Here is a 21368-nt window from a genome sequence, read left to right as displayed (position 1 = left end):
CAAAATTATCATTGATGTCCACAACACAGCTGCCTGTTGCACATATTTACCTTAGTGGCTGCAGCCAAAGTTCACAGAACTAACATGAAATTTAGGAGCTGAAAGTAATTTCAACAATTCTTTTCTGTAATAGTATCCTACTGTTGGGAAGGGGTGAAACCATCCAGAGTTACTCTTTAACCACCAGTTCAGAGTGATTCAATTTCTTCTCATTCTCTCTATTTAAAAGAAAGAAGAAGAGAAAGTGGGAGCATTTGGTAGAACAGGTCAAGTTACTGCTGCGCTCTCAGTTTCCAGACCCAGGTCCCTGTTAAATAAAGGTTCAGGGTGATGCCATCGTTTGGGTCAAACTTGTAAAAGATGTGTGCAACACAATACGACCTAAACACAGCATAAGACTTGCAGCTCTGTGTTGCTGGTATATAAGGGCCTCTGCTAATGCTCAGTGATGTCACTCTGAGTTTTGCTCCTGACTTTCATGGGCTTTAAACCATGCATGATGAGCGGAGGTGAAAATCCATCTCCCCCTTGGCCCCCGGTGGGAGCGGGCTCCTGGCCTGCAGCCAGCGCAGGGACAAACTGGGGACTTCTCCCACCTTTGTAGTGCTTTGCCTTGCCAGGTTGTCACATTTTGAAGCCCTGTTTCTTAATGCCTGTTACGAACTGTAACATTATTTCTTTCTCCTAATTTTTGAGTTTTTGTTGTGTTGTTCTTTTTTTTTGGTGGTAGGCAAAACGAAGATAATGAAGAATTTTTGCCAACCGGAGAAACTTCCATAGACTCCTACCCAAACTGGTTAAAATTCCACATTGGCATTAATCGGTACGAGCTGTATTCCAGACATAATCCTGCAATTGAGGCTTTGCTGCAAGACCTGGTCTCCCAAAAGATAACCAGTGTTGGTATGTTTGGTTATATATCATTTTTTTATCATTATTTGCTCATTGTTCAGGATCTTATTGCTATTTGAATATTAATATTTTGCATGGCTTCTTTCCGGCGTGCCTACAACATTGCTTCCCAACTTCTGCACTCGTTTTCCCTGTTAAACATAAAGAGAGATTGCCAACTCTGTATTACCTGAATAATTGCAAAGTCTGCCACCAAGGCAAACTCCATTCATTTCAGAGATCTTTTAGTCATGATCAGGCTGAAAGCGCCCTATCTGGTTACTTAAAATAAATGTGATAATAAAAAAAAGATGGCAAAAAACAGATAGCATCTTGCACAAGCTAGATTTTTATTATTAGCTGATTATTATTTAAAAGGCTGTGTCTGGCAGTGCTCATTCTCCCAAGGAAGAAGAGAGGTGGCTGACCTGCATCCCTGCAGCGATGGCTGCAAGAGCATCCGGCACCGCGGGGCTCTGCGGCTCCGGAGAGCTGCAGCTTCCCCTGATGCGGGGAGCTCCAGGCGAGCCAGCCTCCCGCCGAGCAGAGTTCAGCTCTGTTTATTCTGCTTGTAAATCCACAACGGGGATGTGCCGATGCCAACCTTTGGCTCTGGTTAAACAAGGTGACACAGTTCGGGGCTTTTCTCCAGGGCTGTTTAATAACAACGTGTGTCCTCTTGAATTTATCTGTGTAGCTGCGCAGGGTAAAAAAAAATAACACAACCCCAAATGAAAGCCCTGGGTTACTAAACAAATGCACACCCCGTGGTTTCCAGAGGTAGAGAGCTGCAGCACAGCCAGCGGTTTCCGTCGGCTGCGCAGAAAATGAAGTTATTGCACTGACCACAAAGTTGCTAAGTCTGTTTCAGAGGGATGAAATAGCAGGAGCTCTGTAGAAGTGCTGATGGTGTGTTGGCACCACAGGATGAGGTCAGCAGGTCTTTAACCCTGCAAGGCAAAAATTCCCCTGGCTTCAACAGGAAATGGCCTGGGCAAGAATAGCACCAGCAGCCCTAAGGATTACATTTTCTATCATGTGAATCACAGCGGCTGCTGAGTGGGAATAAGGGAGACCCTCGGTCATCAAGAGTGAGCTGATTTAGCTGATCCGGATGGAGTAGGTATAAAATGCAGGATGCCACAGGAGAGCTTCGCCTGCATGAATCGAGCTGCCCGGTGGCTGTACTCAGCACGCAGCTCTGCGCTGAGCTCTGCTGGGGCAGGCTCTTGAATAAAGTGGTTTGCGGTACACAGGTGCCAGCCCACATGTTGGATTCAAGGGTCCAGCGGACAGACACCTAGCTCGTGAGAGACAACAAACACAGGCTCGTTTGTTAACCTGTGATGGGTTTTCTGTCCCCAAAACTCTGAATGAGTCATTAAGGAGCTCAGGCTTGACAATTAAGCCATGTATTTTCCCTTCTCTAGCTCAGATGTGACACTGCAGGTAGCAGCAGACTCTGCCCATGCTCCTCTGCTCTGTGCTGCAGGGTCATGAGGGCACTGTATGGACATGATCCAGATGATTTTTTCCTTGACATAACCCTCACCTTTCCTGACTTGTCCCCCCAATACCAACCAATTTCTGGAATATTAGTGACACGCATGAATGGGGATCAAGCCAGCACTTTATAACACATGTATTAACGTTGCTCTCTGAGCCCATCCATCAAGGAGGAAAAGATGAAGGCTGTGCCCTTCTCAGTCCCCTGCAGAAAGAAGTGGTGCCCCAAGCAGTGACCAGGCTGTCCCCAGCTCTGTTCAGAGGTGATGTTCAACCAAACCATCTCCTGGCTCATCTGTTGAGGTTTACGGGAAATGCATTGGCCATAGCAGTGTTTTGTACTGCATGGCTGCTGAGTGTATCGATCTCCATTTACGTCCTCAACACTTTAGAGCTCAGCCGCGTTGTCTGTGCAGGAGGAGAGCTCTGTTTGCAGCGAACTCGGCAGCGTTTGAGCCATGAAGTCTGTCACTTCTGCAGAGCAGTGGGATGGTTAAGGTTGATGTAGGAACGTAGAAGCTAGTGGGAGAAAAAGGGATGTAGGAATGAGAAATAATAGTTTAGTACTCACTTTTCACTTGATCTTCTGGGCTTGATCTTCACTTGTGCTTCCGGGCATGTTGCCTAACCTCTCTATGCTTCAGTTAACCTAGCAGCAAAATGGTAATCATAAAAAATAGGAGTGAAATCTTGACTCTGGTGATGTAAGTGGAAGTTTTGCCATTTACTTCCCTGGGGCCATGATTTCACCTGGTGTGTCATATAGATGTGCCATGAGGTTTCTGTTAATTATGATTTTGATAGAGCTTTCAGATCAACGGAAGGAAAGGGCCACAGGACCATAGAGGAAGATTTATGATAGTTATTAGCGATTTCCTGTGGGATTTTCCCTCTGTTAATGTTTGAACAAGGCTCTTCAGAGCACAGTAGGACCTCTTATGCCCCTAACAAAAACACAGAGCCATGGTTTCTGTCAATGATTCAGTATAATTTCCATAGACTAAAACAAGAGGTACATTTGGTATTGGTATCGGTCACTGTGGGAACTGACAGGGAATGATTCCTACACATAAATACCAGTCTAAAATCAAGTGTATGGAAATGGAAGGAGACTTTTGCCAATGTAGAGATACCAGGATCTGAATTTTGCTGGTAGCATCCACTGCTTGCCTCTGTGCGGATTCAGGGGCTTTGTCAGGTTGCAAAGCAAGAAAGAGCATATTATTAATATACTCTTTTTTTTTTTATTATTACACAGTGCAGCATCTCTTGTTTTATGTTGCAGATTCTTTGGGTGTTTAAAAATATATGTTTTAAAATAATACCTGCCAGTTTTCAGCTTTACTGCAGAGCAGCAGCAGGGATTCAAAAGCATGTAAGCTTAATAAAGAGTAATATATTTGAACAAAGGACATTTATAGTGCTGTTACATTCTTTTGCATATTCCTGCGTATCTTCTAATTTGTCTGCGTTTTTCCTTATGATCAGTTTTTGTTGTTTTGCTTTTTGTTTTCTTTTTTTAAGGCAGCCGCAAAGATGCCAGGTTAGAAGTATAAAATAAATGGAAACCTTCATAATGCCCAGTCTTCAGGCTTCTTTTTGCAAGCAGGACAATTAAATGTACAGGCTTACATGCATTAGATGAAATGGGATATTGCTTTATCCAGTTTCTTCCCAGTGTTCAGATTTGCTCTAATAGAATTAGGTGATTTGCTGTGTGAGTTCTTGATACGTACAGTAATTAGATCCAAACTGCAGCTAAACGGCTTTCTTAGCCACATTGTAATTTCTCTGCTCAGCTTGCATTATTTATGGAGGAGAGTGGTGACCAGATTGATCCCCCGCCATCTATCAGAACCGCTCACACGACTCTGTAATGTGCAGTGTTATTTTAAAATGAAAACGGTGACAGAAGCAATTCCCAAGAGCAGGGAGCACCAAGGTGACATTTTCTTGATGTTAAAGTTTAAATGGAACAAATCCATGGATGGGAGGGAGCATCACATGCAGCTCCCACAGTGACACCTAGAGCTGGGCTTGGAAAGGGCAGGGCTACCCACAGCTTTCAAGCTGAGGGTGTATTCTGTGCCCTGCATCAATAGATGTATTTCCTCTTCATTTTGTTCAGCATAAAGGGGTAGCTCTTAATTTGATTTAACTCACTGAAAATTTCCTCTTGCCATAAATAGGAGCCTAGAGAGAATTGTTTTTCCACTGAGCACTGAAACCCGGTTTTCAGAAGAAGCACATGCACAAGCAATTGCACATTTCCTTTGCCTTTCATAACTGTTTATTGCATGCGTAAATGACCCTAGTTAGCTATTTTCTTGCATATTTACAAGACGTCTGTGCATAATTGTGGCAGCGCTGTCAGCAGTTTAACAACAAATATGGCATGGTGCATTGTAGAGGCAGTGTGGTCTTCATCTTGCTTGTACTGTTGTCCAGAGGAGCTGTGCTGTGGGATTGCCTGTGAGCAGAATAGCCTTTTGTAATTCCTGTGTTTAGTTGGGGTTTACTTTTTGATTCTTTAAATTCTCTGGTTGGAAAGGTTTGGAAACATTACGTGACTGAGTTCATTTCTGAACCTGAAATGCCTTCAGTTTGTACAGGCAGTAATTAGAAAGCGAGCACGCAAGATTACTCACGCAGTGAATAAATGCTGCAATTAACTAAGGTGGACTCTGCTTCAAGTCAGGGGGAAAAAAAAAAAGAAAAAGACAAGACACTGAATATTGAATGTAAATTCTGGTGCTAAAGGAAATTATAAAAATCTGATCCAAAAGAAGGGAAAAAATGGTGCTGAGAACATGTGAAAAACATGATGAAATGTAGCACCATTGATTTACTGTATAAGAAAACAATGAATCTGCCAGGAGTCAACAGATTGATTTAATGTACAATTCCAGATGAAAGGAGGGGACTTAAAATGTACAACAAAGCCTCTGAATGATTTTGCAGATCTCTTCCTCTCCAGAAGTCTTTTACTCTCTTGACTAAACCAAGAAAGGCCTTTAAAAACAGGTTAGCAGAATTAACTGAACAGGAACAAATTAAGAGATGATGAGGGCTTGAATTTGTTTTGAAATATGTTCTTTACAGCTTGTACAGGGCCACATCTCTAACCCCGGGGCAGAGTATTACTTGTTAAAGCCAATCAACATGTTAATGTTAGATTTAAGCTTGATCTGTAAACAGGAATCCAAAATGGATCTGAACGTCCTTTGTTTCAAATGTTGACTGCCTCCCAGGCTTTGACCGGATCTCACTTCTCAGGCATTATCACTGCATAATTAAATACACTTTAAAATGTTTGTTGGATTCTGACCAAAAGCCAGGTTCAGAGGTCCTGTTGGGACTCTCGCTGTCCATCAGAAGACCATACGGTCTAGACAGGCCAGTAGGATGAGGGCTGTCATGCAGCAAAAGAGAGGAGCTGGAAAGCCAGACCAATTCAAATTCAAATGCCTTTGGGTCAAATCCCTTTGGGCAACATTGTTTCTCTAGTAGGAGTTAGTACCAGATGCTAGCCAGAAACCCTGTAGCACACACTTACAGAAAGATGATTGAAGGGTGATAGGTAGTCCATCTTTTACATTGGATGGTGTCCGTGGATCAGGAAGAGAATTCAGGTCTTGCATAGGTGAGGGGACAAGGTGGGGAGGTAGCAGACATGGCATATGGCCGTGACAACAGGCTCATAGATGTAAATGGAGGGGGGATTTTTGGAGGCTTCAGCCAAAGTCTCTCAGAGAAAACAGGAAGAATCCCACCAATTTAACTAGTCTTTGGACAAGACTCTAATCCCACAGACACTTAAGGAAAAAGATATCTCAGGGAATTTTTTGCTAAGCCTCCTAAAGTTAGGAAGATTCTGATCATGCCTGGAAGCCCTTGCACTGGGTTAACAGGAAAGGTTAATGCTACTTTCCATTTCCTTCTACTTTGGGGGGAAAAGAGAGACTTTGAGATGCCTGAAGATGGAAAGTAATGATGGTATTGGGATTTGTTTTTAACACTGTGCCAGTACATCCAGGAACTGTATAAGACTTGATTTGAAGTACCTGCTGAGAGCTAGCAGGTTTATAAAGTCTTTTACAGAGCTGTTCGTGATCTGTGATGTTACAGTATATTCAGAAACCTTGAAAAAAAAAAAGTGTGACTAGTCATTCCCTTGGAGTCAGTACAGCCCTATGTTACAAGGCCTTCGTAAAAATACCTAAGCCTGCTGATCGTAGATATGACAGATTGCAATGGTGTACCATCCTCCAATTTCTTGGAAAAATGTATATACTGCTTTTGGGTATTATAAATTCTTCAGAAATGTTCCTATGGGCAAACCTATGGGGAACCTATGGGTGAGGGCACAAGGGCATCTCCAGATGAGCAAACAATGTTTGTTTGCGATAAGGTCCAGAAGATGATGGGGCTCCCACTGTTTGGCCATAATGGCCAGAGGGAGAGGTTTACCTGAGATCTGAGCAGGAAAGTGAGTTCCTGAAGGAATACAGCTCAGAAAATGTGAGGGAAGCCACTACGCAGGTGTAACGCTAAGTTAGGACACAGAAAGTAATCTGACCTAGAGTTCTGAGTGAATCATCTCCAATGAGATCTGCTCTTTTCTGGCATTGCCACCCCCAAGATTTGGGCACCTTGGACTGCTCCCAAGTCTGCTTAGTTTAGAGGTGCATGAAGGGTCTTGCTGAGTTCAAAAGTACAGTTTAAGCTCAGGTGTTTCCCTCTCTGCAGGGTTTGCAACATTATGCTCTAACTAGTCTGGACTTGGAGGGTGGCTTTGAATCACCTCCAGCCTGGCCAGCATATCTGCGGCTCTGAACGAGCAGCCAAAGGGGGAGTATCTGCACGCGAGTCCGGATGATGTGGGGGAAAGCCAATGTGGAGCTGTGGCATGGGTTGTTGTCCACAATGCATGGGGCTTCCAGCGTACCCTGCCATAAGGCACAATGGGACACCGTTCCCACCAATGTCACCCTCTATTTTGGGGAGATCCAAAGTTTACTCCTAGCAGCAATGGAGGCACAACACGCCAGCAAAACTTGTGTTTGGTCGAGGTTACTATTGCAACCAATTAAGGCAATACAATAAGATGGATCTAAAAAGACCAGGGAGATGCTTTTGTCTTATTTCAGCTCAATTCCTTCTGACAGGAAACCAGGCCTTTGTGTCTCATGGAAGAATTACTCTGAATTGTTAATCTTCTTCATACATTTCCCTGCTTGGTGATGACACATTTGTTGTTGAGTTCAGCTCCTAACAAAATCATGATCCATCAAGTGGCTTCAATTTGCTGAGAAACCAGTCATCTTAGTGTATCTGAAACTTTGTGCTTAGAAAAGGACATGCTGGAGCGTCCTTTTTTCTTCTTCTTTGCATTGCTGTGTTTTCCCAAATGCTTGGCTTCCCAGCTGTACCTCAAAATAGGCTCTATCCTTCCCTTTTCTCTGATGGGCTTACAGGATCTTTGGTGTATTTTGGACATACGTGTCTCACAGAGGAGAGGAAGCCAATCTTTCAGCCCTGAGCTCCTCAGAATTGAATGAAAAAGCATAAATTACATGAATTTTAGAGAAAAAATATTTGGTCTTCCGTTAGTGTGAGCAGTCTACAAGCAGCTGTGTTGAGGTCGGTGGGCTGGGGAGAGTTATATCTGACAGACAGGAGGCAATTCTGCCCTTTGGTACTGGGACTGGTATTACTGACCTATATGGAGATAACTCATACAAACAGGGGTGCAAATACAGGTTGTGCCTTAAAGAGCTGGGCAAATCCTATGCCTTCGGCAGCGGCTGAGCAGGGAAGGTGGTGGGAACTGGTACTGGGCATGGCCATGCGTCCTTGCGGGCATGACGGAAGGGCAGCGCCAGCTGCCTGTTTGCTGTCCAGACTAACCAGGAGTGTTTCCAGAGTGTGTAGGTGGGCTGTGATGGTCCTAGTGCAGCACATGCGGGGTTTTGGCTTCTCATTGCCTTCAGGCTCTGAGCTAGGGATGAAAAGGCCTACTGCTCCTTCTTCCCTCAGGTGTAGATCAACTGACCTGTTCTGCACAAGAGAGGGAGTTTAAAGTGTGAAAGCCATGTGCTTCTGCTTTACCTGTTCAGTGCAAATTATTTAATGCCCTTTAATTTCTAATTATTTGTTTGTTCCTTTGGGATAAACTGGAAATGCCAAAGAAGGCTGGTGTCAGCAAAACAGGAAGGCAGGAGGGATTTTATTCTAGCAGAAGTATAATTACACTGACCAGATTTGCATAGCATTTTGTTGAAAAAATATAGATTACAAGTGCGGAAAGAGAGCTGATGACCTATCAGTAATAAGGCACAGAGATGAGTAATTAAAAAGATGTGCAGCTAATGGCATTGGTTAGAGAAAAAAAGTACAAGCTATATAGGTGGAACAAGGGCAGCTCTAAGCCAAAATTTACAGAGCAAGGTAACTTGACATTTATGTAGTTCTCCAGTTGACACAGGTTTTGTCAGAACTGTAAAGAAAGGGATTGATTATCTGATCATTTGTAGGAAGCATTTTTAAAGGACTGACTCATCCACACAGACACGACTGTCATGGCCTGCCTCTCGGAACACAGAAGTCAATGAAGGAGTTAGGGTATAGGTAATTTCATTTATTCAGAGCAGTTTTGATTGAGATGGTACAAAAGCAGCTGGTTTGCCAAGGTATATATTTATCTTCTTTGAGTAGCCTTACCATCAAGTAAAATGCATTTTTATGAACTCTTATATAAAAAAAATTTGCTCTGACTTTAGAAACACTATAGTCTGGCTGCTAACATGATATTGTCCAAATTGTTCAGACTAGTATGAATAAATGTCAGTCTTAATTTCGCATTAGCTCTCAACTGGGAAGTGAGCACATCTAATGTTTGAGCAAAGACGGCCATGGGTGTGGAGTGTGCTCGGTCCCTGCCACCTCCACGTGCCCTCTCCTACCCTCCCAGCAGAGCCAGCGACCCGCTCTGCACAGCTCTGCTCTCATGTACCAACCACCTTGGAATCCCTTGAAGTTCATGGATGGGCTTTAATACATATCCATTGTGCACAGAGAAGGTGAATTTATGTGTCTCTACTGCTCAGCAACAATTATTAAAATCGCAGCAGAGATAGGAGATTGCTGTAGTATCTGCTAATACTTTTAATTAAGGAGACATCTGCTGCACATCCCAGCAGCAGTTGTCTTCAAAAGCATCCCATCTCTTTCCCAATGTATGTCCCTTGTTAAAAGGAACTCCAAAAGCGATTGAAGATGGAGAAAACAAGACTCCAATGGTCTGTTCCAATACATGCCATTCAGTTAGGGTGCTTATGGAGCACGTAGTGTTCAACTGAAGAAGACAAAGACATGTCAGGGAGTACGATCCATTTATAGTTCTGACTGATTGGCAGCTCAGAGCCCTCCCCTGTACTCTGCATCCACTGAATAATCTGTTGTCCAGTTGGGAATGCTCTGCTTGGTGCTTAGATACCACAGTGCTGAATCTAATACAGAGAAAAAGAGTTTGTTTCAAGGAAGCTGTATGTAAGTAGATCCACGTGTAGCATTTTAAAGTGGTTTTGTTTTTTCCCACAGCGATGAAATCAGGAGGCACCCAGCTGAAGCTGATCATGACGTTCCAGAACTATGGACAAGCATTGTTCAAACCAATGAAGTAAGTAAAAAGAAGTCTGTGTTGTAAAGTGAAATTGTGGTGGAATAGCCTGTTGCTATTTTCTAAGCTGTTAAGTTTACTGTAGTATCTTTCAAGGTTAATGTGCCTGGTTCCCTAGACTTGCTGCTGAATGTAGAGCTTCAGGATCTGTTGAAACCTTGCCCTGCTAGACTGGTCTTTGGAAGAGATACTGAGGAGGCTTCAGATACATTACAGTCTTCTCAGGAATGTTATTCACTCTGATCTCTGTGAAATCTCCCATCATAAATACAGGATGTTATCAGCATTTCTTTCTTATGTAAACTTACTCCGCAGATTTGAACTTTATCTAGTGTCAGTCCTCCTCTGGAGTATGGCCAGACAAGAGGGATGGTTCAGAACAGCTTTGGGAAGAGCTAAATAGTATTTGTCTGATAAATTATAATTTAATCCATTGATTTATTGTTGTTTGTATTAAAGGGTTGTATTAGTAATTTGGCTGTGGCTATGCTGACTCTGAAAATGAGTTTATCTGAGAGTGGCCCTGCAAGGTAATGAATCTAGAGAGAAAGGGAAGGACTAGGATGATGCAGCCTTGGTTTGTGCCTGCCCAGATCCCATTGAGATGAGGGAAGTTATTCAGATACAAAGCAGATGTAAATGAGTTCTGTATTCTGACCTGTATGTTTGTGTTGTAATAAGGAAAATGACTCTGTGCTTATTGTAGAGGGTTTAGCAAAGACACTCAGGGCTGCAAAGTGTTTAATGAAGCTACTCAGTATCTGTGTCAAGGGCACCGCTGGAATAATAAATTAATTTCCTTCTTTTGTTCCCACTGTAGGGAAGTTCAGTTAATTTCCTTTAAGATGGTCCATAAAAGACTAAAGTAACTGAAAATGAGTGGTTTGGAATATGTGTAGGCATTGTGTTACAGCTATAGTGGGGAGCACAGCTGAGGGGGTAAGCTGCTGGCTGGAGACTGAGAAATTCCCTGGTTTACTATAGATTTTGCTATAGACTGACCTCAATCAAGTACAGATTTGACTTGATATTATTTGACTGCCAGAAGGGCCAAATAATTGGTCCCACTTTCCTTCAACCCAAGTTTAAGCAGGAACCCTCCTTATGTCCATTCGTCCTGGGAATCACAAGGAAATCCTATGAACTTCCAGGCAGTACAAGGCAATTGTGCAAAGGCCAAATGCCTCTGTGTTATTTCCCAAATTGCACACAAATTTCTCCATGTTTCTAGTGGATCACTGATTGCCTGGGAGAGGTCAGAGGAAGCACAGATAATACTGACAAATCAGACGGAAGGCAGTATCAGAGAGCATCTACTTCAACATCTTCCTTTCCTCTCTGCCCTCTCCCCAAATGCTCAGATCATCAGATCACCAATGCATGGGTCCATTCCCTATGTCTGCAAGTTCGATGTATACAGCCATAATTCTTAATTGTGTCTTGTTGCACATGCAAAATCAGGAACCAGATGGGTTTGAGCAGCCTTTAAGTATTTGGCGGAATCGTGGTTGCGCTGTCGGCTTACTCAGTGTGTGATTTGTTTCTTCTCCATTTGCTCAGATGCAGATAATCTCAATCTTTATCATTGGTATGACATTGTAATTCTGGGAATGCTAATGAGGTCATATCAAAAGTTTACTGTTTCTACTGTACAATACACAGCCTCAGCAAGGCGATGGTTGACAATGGAGGTATAGCCATGTTCCTGTGTAGAAACAATTACTACCATCCACTAGAACAATAACAGAAAATGATGATGTCTTAATCATTCCCTTTGCTTGATCTGAAGGGCGGCAACACCCTGTTTTCTCACTGCTCTTTGCATTACATACACCAGTGGAAAAAGCAGCATGAGAGCATTCAGCAGCTGTATTCCAGGCACCACACCTTACAGTACCAAAGCTGCTGCATTTGTGCTGAGCATCGCTGAACACATTAGTAATTTTTAATAAGGATGTTTGCAAGCATTTGTCTTCATTCTGATAAAAGTGAACAGGGAGCCAGATGCTTGGCTAGCGTAAATCTTCCTAGCTCCTTTGGCGTCTGGTCCCATTGGCCTCTTTCACCAGCTTATGGACTGTTGATGAAGTTCTTGGAGAGGTTTGCAGCACCATTTCTTTATACAGAATTAAGCAGCCTAGAACTAAAAAACAAAAAATTAAAAAAAAATCAGGCTTTAAAGCTATGAGACTTCTCCTTGTAGGACCTTCTTCAGGCCTTAGACACCTTCCAGGCTGTTTCTGGTGCTCCCTCATTTCTGCAGAGTACCCTTCTGATCCAGGCTTCACAAAGCTGGATGTGCCTTCCCAGGACAGGAGGGTATAGGGAGCTCACAGATCAGGACCAGACATCTCTGGTCATCAGGACTGGTGGTGTAAAGGACATTTGTTTCTAAATAGCTTAATCTGAGGACTGTAAAATATCATCCCAGTGGCTACTTTTGAGATGAGCTCATTGAAGGAAGCCCTTGGTAGATAGTCAGGATGTCTACATGTGGTACATCCTATGTGTTTCAGTTGTTACTGTGTTACCAGCTCCATAGCTTTTCAAAGCAGCAGAAATTATGCATTTCTTTCTCTTAAGTTGATAAGCCTTTTCGTAGAAGCAACCTTCTTCATGAACCCCAGGTAACACAGCCATTAGATAATACAGGGTGTCCAGCTGCAAATGAAAACTGGGGCCTCAGTTCGTCTCTTAGTGCTGGAGAGGGCAACATGAGTTGCATCTCTATTTTAAACTGAACTGAGCCACTGTTTTTTAGAGAATAGAGTTGGCATCAGTAGGATTTCAGGCATGATCCCGAGGAAAACTGATAATCCAGAGTTTCCCACCCTCTCTGGGATCCAAAGTACTGAAAGCTGAGTAGTGTGAGGTACATATAGGGTAATATGTAGATGTGAGAGCAGTCTCTACCTGGGTTCGATTAATTTGAACTACCTGGAAAGCTGTTTTTGCTATACATAGCTGTACTCAGTATCTTCCAAACTGAATTAATGCCTGTTTGAGCAGGATTGTGGCAGATAGGGGAGACCACGCAAACATTCCCTGACACAGCCGGGCATCTGTTAGTGGAAGGGGAGGTCTCCAGACCTTTGGCAGTGACTTCTGCAGGGGAGTCACAGCAAAATGTACTCCGTGGCAAATTGCTTGAAACCCTGCAGAACTCGTCTGACTTGCTCTGCCCTTTCCCAGCCTCCCAATTCCACGTTGGATTTATCCAGGGAACAAGCCAGCTCCAGAAAAGCCTAGGCAGGATTTGGAAATGGGAAAACCAGAATCTGCCTTTTGTGCTCAGTGTTTGACATTAACTGACAACTCTTCATCTGGTCATTGATTCAGGCTAGTGGAGCAAATGAGAGGAGGGAAGCTTAACAGTCAGGGAAATGTGATAGTGGTAAATAAAGCCTGATCAGCTGCAATTATTTTATTTATTTGTGGCTCTGCATCTTCATTTCTGAAATAATTGCCCATAAAGTATTGCAGAGGAAGCCAAATCTATTTATAAATCCTATGGCCCAGTGTAGATTCCTTTGCTAATTCCAAATGCACCATAGAAAAAGCGAGTATTTGCTAAAACTCCAGGGAAGATTTAATGTATTTGCAATGTATCTTACAGTTAATGTGTAGTTTTATTTAGCTCATAACAGTTCAATCATACAAAATTACTACCAGATGGGACAGGAAAAAAATAGCAACCTCCCCTTCTCCCATGATTAGTGTGTCTAACTGTACTAGTATTGTACAGCATAATAAAATTTATTTACGTGGTTGCTGATATCTGCAGCCACAGCTTTCTATATGACTTATCAGGTAGGGATGGTGTGGAGCTATAAATTTCAAAGGGTTTTGGCTTATTTGTCCAAAAGGAACATGCACTTTATAGTTTTATTTGGTTTCCCTTTGTTTCTGCTAGCTGGTGGAGTTAAATAGCTGGCTCAGCAACAAAGCCAACACTATTTTTTTTTTTCCTCCCAAGGCTTTATTCTTGAAGGGGGAGATTCTGCTCCAGCAGAGTCAGTGTTAGGATTCCTATTGCATATGCTGGTGCCAGGATTTTGAGAGGGGTTTTTACAGTTCCTTATGGAAAAGCCAAATAAGATCGAATAGAAAATGATACCTTGTTACTGGAGTTGTGAGAAAAGTGTCCTGTGGTATGTGTTTAAGAATGACGTCTCGCATTCCCAGTTTTATAGACTGCTGTGTAGAAATGTGTAGAAAGGGTATTCATTATAAAATCTTTAAGGATTATTTGTTCCATCCAAAGAAATACTGCTGTATCTAGTGAACTCACTTTTGTCTGAAACAGATAAAAGCCAGTTCTGTTCCAATTTAGATTTTACTTGATATTTTTAACATCTTTTTTCTTTTCTTCTGTTTTTACCAGTCACCGTACAGTCACATGGCTCTTTCTTTCAGTAACTGAAGTTTGCAGTTAAACTCTTCACTAAAGTAGAACCAATTACCATCAGGGTGATATCAGGCCAGAAGAGACTTTTGGGGTTGTGGAATCCGGTCTCCTTGAATCACAGGCGATCATCTCGTGAAATCCCATTCATTAACTGATCAAACACTTCTGACTGTGTTGTTTGTAACTTTTGCCCCCACTATCCCTCCTGAAACTCGCTGCTATAGAAATAATGCTACCGACTAGGAGCATCTCCTGGTTCCTACAACCTTCAGAGACATGGCCCTTCCCAGTGCCAGACACGAAATAAGCTGGTAGTCACAGTCTAGTGCAAAGCTGGTGCTCTACAGAAATAAAACAAGCACACTCACCTTTCAGCTTCTGTAATGTTCCTATAGCATACCTTTTGGCTCAAAGACATAGGCACCGTTAGGTGGGCTGAAATCTAGCAGCCAAGGTCACGGGGAAGATAATATTTTTGTTTTGATTGGCAAAGCACAGCTTTTTACTGGCTTTTAAATGTCATACTTACAGCGACAAAGGATTAGCAACGTTCTTTAAATTTCTCTTTGATTTCCTTTTAGGATTGCTCAACAAATAATACATCTTTTGATAGGGATATTAAATAGGCTAAACAATCCCTGTAATACAAACAACTGTTAATTGCTTTCATTTCCTACATATTCCCTTTCCGAAGCTGCAGTGTGGCTGTTGTACCTGCGAAATGCAGCCTCCAGGCCCGATTGTCGTATCAATTAAGCTGGTGTAATTCTCCTGAATTGGTAGCATTGCTTCCAAGTCAGAGGAGTTGAAATGAACTTCAGAATTGGGGCCACTGGAAGATTGCTTTCCTTATTACGCTGCATATCATGCTGTTTTGAGGAAATACATTTTGAAAACCTGTTGCATTTCAGCTGGCAGGCATCCAGTATAAACATACTGTTATAAGTCAACATAGCAATTAAATCAAATTGCAATGTTTTCTCTGAGCAGCTAGAGAAGTGAGCTATGCATACAGTAGCTGCTATGCTAGAAGCCTTCCAGGATTAACACTTCGGCACACTGGAATGTGCTGCACAAAATCTGATGGAGCAGTTGCTGGTTAAAGTACAAAGCCAACCAGTATGTTTGGTCACTCAGCCTAAGCTGTGTTACTGTACCGGTCACTGGAGAACGCTGGTTCTGCACAAGGTGTGTTACTGGAGACATAAGGTTGAATAAACTGGTTGGAAAGGTTGAAGGTGGTAATCCCAGCATTCAGTTTATATAGGTGTATTTTAAAATTGCAAGGAGTGCTGTCTCGTTACGTCATGAAGAAGAAATGTTTTCTTTGCTGCTTGAAGTAAGAATCAGTAAATAGATATTCTGTGGACCTCATCCATGAGGTTTTGGGCTTTTTAAGGGCATTTATATCCTTACCTACCAAATCCCTGCTGAAATGTTTACCTGAGTGAGACTGACAGGCAGATTTGATTGTACTTACATCAGGAATAAATCTGGCGTAAACTAGATGAATTATATCACTTGATATTTAAAGTACATGAGATCTGAATGTGGTCCTGAATAAAGACAGTAGAGGTTACTATGTAGTATTTTAGTTCTTTAACTTTTGATATATTATGCACGAACCGTTTTTCTCTTTTATAACTAATCCTGTTCATCAGATCAGACTTCTTTGGTATTTCAGTGCAAATTGTGTTTTAGGGCTCAGCAGTGCCTCTGGTCCAAATCTCATTTATGCAGATTGGAAAATTTGCAGTGACTTCAAGGGGAGCTGGATCGGGATTGAGGCTGACTGATGGCCCTGGACAGCAATGAAATCCAGTCTTCTGTCTGTCACTGTGCACTGCATTTCCCCTTGCCACAGCTCAGCAGCTGCTGGCTGAAATATTGATCAATCCCATCCAGCCCAGGAGAAATTTGTTCTCAAATTCTGCAAGCATGTTTATGAAATGACCCCAGAGTCAAAGTCTGCAAAGTCCGCAAAGTCCAGGTAGCTCAAAGGTTGTCCATTTAGATTAGGATCTGTAGGGATCCGTGACAGCAGCGTTGCACTATGCTAGCAGCCAGGAAGGGGAAAACAAACCTCGTTCCCTCTCTTTCAGCACCAGCTCTGTTGTGCTGTCCCAAGCCAAGCTGCCCTGGATTATTCCCTCCTGGAGCTGGGCAGGAGCTGCTCTGAGCCAGGACAGGACAACAAGAGTCCTGGTGGTGCGATGGTGGGAGGGAGCAGACCTTCCTCCAGCAAACCAGGGCTGTTTTGCTGGATATCGCCGTATCCATGGTGTTCAGGCCCATCCCGCTTCCCAGCACTGGGAAGCTGCCATCATCCACCACTGCTGGTGAATTCTCCCCAAAATCCATCTCCCCTGCCTTCCCCACGGCATCTTCAGCTTCTGGCCAGAAAAGACCTCGCTCCACAGCTCACAGAAACATCAGCCCCACACTCTCTGTGACTGGGGCTTTTTGCACAAATAATTCAAACCTTGCATTTTTCTTCAGCTCATTTGTTGCGGTTTCTCTGGCAGTTGATGACCCGATGCTCACTCTCTATTTTTGTTCTTTTCTGACACAGACACAAATGGCCACAGGTACTAACTATACCTGCCTCTTATTGCTGTTTTAAGGGAGAGCTGAGTGGGCAGTCAGATTTTACAGTAGTGAAGTGTCTCTGCTTGATTAGCTGCCTTCTATCTGAGTGCTTATAGAATCTTGCTAATTAGTCTTTAGGAACAAAGACATGCTGGTGTTTATTTTTTCTTTAAAAGCCAGTTACTGCAGCAGCTAACTTTTTTTTTTTTTCACATGTTACCAGGGTGTATTAGGAAAGAAGCATCTTCAGTGTCTGATTTTAATCAAGCTACTTCTTCATTTTAATTTTCTACATACCAAGAAATACAGTCCTGTGGCTTTGTCTTTTAATCAAAGTCCCACTTTCAGTTCCTCAGTTTCTTATTTAATACATTTTACTCTGTATCGGCAGTGCAGAAAACCAGCAAACGTTATTGAGGGAAGAGCTGGCATGAAATACATAACCTGTAGTTTACTGCTAAGTAATAGGGCTTGGTGGATGAGGGACTCATTGGTGTAGCAGTGAGGTAAGATGTCCTTAGTAAATCTAAGCAAAAAAAAACGCATCCAAAAATGTTTTCAGTAGAATACGCAGATACTGCAACCCTGAAATATTTCATGGGAATTTGTCTCTGTTTCTGTACAATTTATGATCCTTAAACTAGGCTCAAGAGACTGAAATGCAGGGAGGGAAAATGATTTGTGCAAGACTTGTGGCGTAAACCAGAGGCTGAAGCTGTTTTCTCTCTGGAGCAGCACGCACAGCTTTATCCTGGAGACGAGTTGCACCGTGCTCATCTCCCGCCTTGGGAGGAGTTATTTTTGGATGTTTTATGGAGCTGAATTGCTCCCCCTCTGCCCCTGGACCTTATCACACACAGGGATAGCTCTGGGGATCCCCACCGCTTTGGAGGATGCAGATGGGGATTTGGCTGCTCGCGTCGAGATTTGTTGGAAATTTTTTTGCTCTTACACCATCCAGCTCATTTAAGTCCTCAACATTTCTACAGGTTTGTTGAGTTAGGACTGCTGACTATTGGAAGAGGCAGGAGATAAGCAGCAGTGAAAAGGATCTGATGAAACAGTGTGTCTAGTGGCTGAGGACCCACGTCCAACTTTGTCAGAAGTCATCGGTTCAGGTGACAGAGTCCAGTGGTCAGTGACGATGAGAAAGCTGGGTGGCATTCAGGAGAGACCCACAACTGAAGTAACAGTGTCTTGCAGGTCAAGACAGGAAGGTTTTGGCAAAGCTGGGAGGCTTAGGAGAGAGTGTGCAGCGCACGTCCAAATTACGCCCTTGGCACTTTGCTAATGGTGACTCACTGCTGTAAACAAACAAAAAATGTGTGTTTAAAATAGCCATAATAGCTGTTAGTAACACAGCTTTAGGACACGCTGGACATTTCTGACTTTTTTTTTTTTCATTTTCAGTGTCTGGTTCAATAGTGTTAGTATTTTCTTGTTAACTTACAATTTTCCACCCTTCTGTAACGTTCTGCATGTGGGTAAATAAAAGTGAGAAAGCCTGAAAGACTCATTTGCATGTGAAGAAGTAGCAGAAATGCAGAGTAAATAGCATCTGCAAATGTGTGGGAGATGGAGGGGGGGGGGCAGCAAAACTGTTGTAAATAGAAGCAGTTTTAGAGCTGGATTATGCGCTACAGAGAATAAAATACCCCAAGCCAGCACGTAAGCCAGATACTGTTCTCAGCAGCAGCATCCAACTGATCCTGTTAGCACTTCAAGCCCCTTTTGTAAACCTGGCTAATCAGTGGTCCAAATTCTTCATGCAGGGTTGGTCACCCGGCCAGGAGACGAGTAACACCATGGCTATGCATGGAGACCTGTAATAATTAGCAGAAATATTGCACACAGACTTCAGATACACACAGTCTGTATATGGATTTTAAACTGCTTTGATTAGCTGGCATGAAGCAGCAAAAGAATTGAAGATGTTAAATTGATGTGTAGGTTTAAGGGAAAATCAAGCAATAATTGGTATTATTTTCTTTAGTTTTCTGTATTTTGTTTGATTCTATCTCATGATACACAAGAAGAGAAATTCAACCCACCGTATTTGTGTTTCCCTGTATTTTGTGCCTGTTTGAATCACCACGGTGTGATAATCCAGCCAAAATTTTCAAACCAACCTCTTTTGCATCTGATTCTTCAGGGGTTTATTAAGCAGAAAATCTAATTCCTGGGGCATTAAACCCAGAGCTTTTTCAGCCTTTCATGTTGGAAGCGCAGGTTTTGTGTCAGGGCCCTGAGTGAGCCTCAGCGAGGAGGAGGGGAGAGTGATGCTGTGGTTCGAACGCCAGCTCTGCCTCCTGGGGCTCACGATGTCAGAGACAACTTAAAGCAAAATCCTGTTTTTCTCCATAAAATTGAGAAGTGGGGCCGGGGGTTGTTGCTGGCAGAAGGACAGGGTGCTGTGAGGAGGGTTTGTGCCAGCCTTGGGCAAGATGGGGACAGCAGCTGTCCCCTTTGGCATGGACCCAGTGCCACCACGAGCCTCTGTGTCTCCCCCCATTCACAGCAGCAGCCAACCTGACATCTCAGGGCTCTGACACCAGCAAAACAGGCTGCTTGAGGAGGGCAGAGCCTGCTTTCCCCCTTGCCTGTCTAATTTTCCTATTCCCAGAGCCAGCTCCAAGTTGAAACCATCTTCTTTTTGCAGCCTTCTGACCCCAGGTACAAGAGCTGGGTAACTGGGAATTTAGCCCAAAACATGCCCTTTTTTGCTCTGCCTGACCTACTTGTCGCTGCCCATGGGGAGCCACAGGGGTTTCTGCTCCTCTCATGCCTTTGCTTTGGAGAGTCAGGCTTTTGTGCTGCTGATTGTATCACGGTGCCTTGAAGTTATCTTGGCGTGCGCTGGATATTTTGGTACAGAAGCTGCTTTTTATGTTCTTCTGTAGCACTCAGAGCACTAATGCTTTGCCCGAAGCAGTGGCGAAGCCTCCGCTTTCGTGTTGCGGTTACTGCAGGGCAGTGCCAACGGAGCGAGTCCACGGCTGCGGGTGGTGTGAGCACAGCCGGGTCCTGCTCTGTTAGCAGTCAGCGAAGCCATGCAGAAGAGATAGGTTTTGCAGCATATCCAGGCCACCTATTCAAATCCAGGCTCTTTTGGCACCCATGAAATTGTCTGACAACTTGTGAGCAGGCACCGTGCCATGTAAGCAGATGGGCATGAATGTCCCGGCAGCCAAGAACCTAGGATGTTCATCTGGCAGAGGGGAGTGAGAGCAGAGCTCCTCCGCGCTCACATCCAAATGCCTGTCCCTCCTGAAGTTACCATGGGAAGAGTGGGCACAGTGATGGGGTGTCTGGTTTGGGCATGGGCTGTTTCACAGCAGAAGTGATAACTCCCCACATTCTCCCCCTGGTTCTTGCTGCTCCATCACCGAGGACAAGGTGGGTTTTGAGATGCTTTCAGCCCGAGCTCCCCATTTTGTTGAGGACAGCCAGCACCTGGCACTGTCCTCTGTCCTCCAGAGACTCACCTTGAAGGCAACAGCACAGCAATTTTTTTTTAACTACCTCTGCTAGGTGGTTTCCTATGAGAGGCTGGCTTTGCCAGAAGTGAATCCTGAGATAAAAGGATTAAAACATCCTCTTCGAGGCTTCACAAAAATTGTCACAAGGGTTTTTATTTAAAACATAACTCCAGGGAAGGCCTTAATGCTTATCACCCTGAGGAGCAGCTTTTCTCACATAGGCATGCATTTCATGATGATTGACACATAATTAATTAACTGTTATTAATTAACCCCATAATCTGAAGGGATGAGGGGAGGAATTCCTTGCAGGCCTGGATCCTGTCATTTCTTTGAATACATGAGTCCCCTGTTCTGCTGCACTCCCAAACCCATCTGTCTTTGGGACCGAAGAAGCTCATAAAGCAGGTAGGACTAACAACAACCTTTTAGAGCCCGCCCTTCAACCACCTTCATTTCCTGACAGCCACAGTTCAAACATGATTTGCAGGAGCGAGACTATTTTTATCTATTACTCTGAGTTTAGAGGAAGAGAAATGTGAAAAAAAAAAAAAAAATCAGTTGTTGCCTTTCAGCCTCCCCTTGTTCCCTGCTGTTTAGGATATGATGCTGTGAAGGATGCGGGATCCATCTGTAGTGTAACGTGGGCTCTGCATGTGGATGGTCACATACCTCCTTTTAGGCTGGCCGTGCCATGACAGCCCAAAGTTAGGACAGAAAACCATTCTTGCCTCTCTGTTTTAGCTCCAGCGTGATGACTTCCCCGCTGCACTCCATAGCCCAAGCCGTGCTAGAGTGCCAAGCTGCACCCTGA

General features: G+C 43.5%; 1 protein-coding gene across 1 annotated transcript in view; it reads left to right on the top strand.

Moving 5' to 3' along the window:
* Positions 1-730: 730 nt before the first annotated feature.
* Positions 731-21368, top strand: part of FAM20C (family with sequence similarity 20, member C) — a gene marked incomplete at its 5' end in the record, with an annotated part of 55577 nt that continues 34939 nt past the window's right edge. Inside the window, 2 exons of the mRNA XM_009709510.1 lie at positions 731-903; positions 10000-10078. Of these exons, the coding sequence (XP_009707812.1) occupies positions 731-903; positions 10000-10078 (252 nt within the window). The remainder of the gene's footprint in view (positions 904-9999; positions 10079-21368) is intronic.

Source organism: Cariama cristata, unplaced genomic scaffold (assembly GCF_000690535.1).
Source record: "Cariama cristata isolate BGI_N322 unplaced genomic scaffold, ASM69053v1 scaffold18751, whole genome shotgun sequence".
Classification (NCBI taxonomy): domain Eukaryota; kingdom Metazoa; phylum Chordata; class Aves; order Cariamiformes; family Cariamidae; genus Cariama; species Cariama cristata.
The sequence above is the reverse complement of the archived record's forward strand: the minus strand, read 5'-3'. Positions and strand labels throughout refer to the sequence as shown.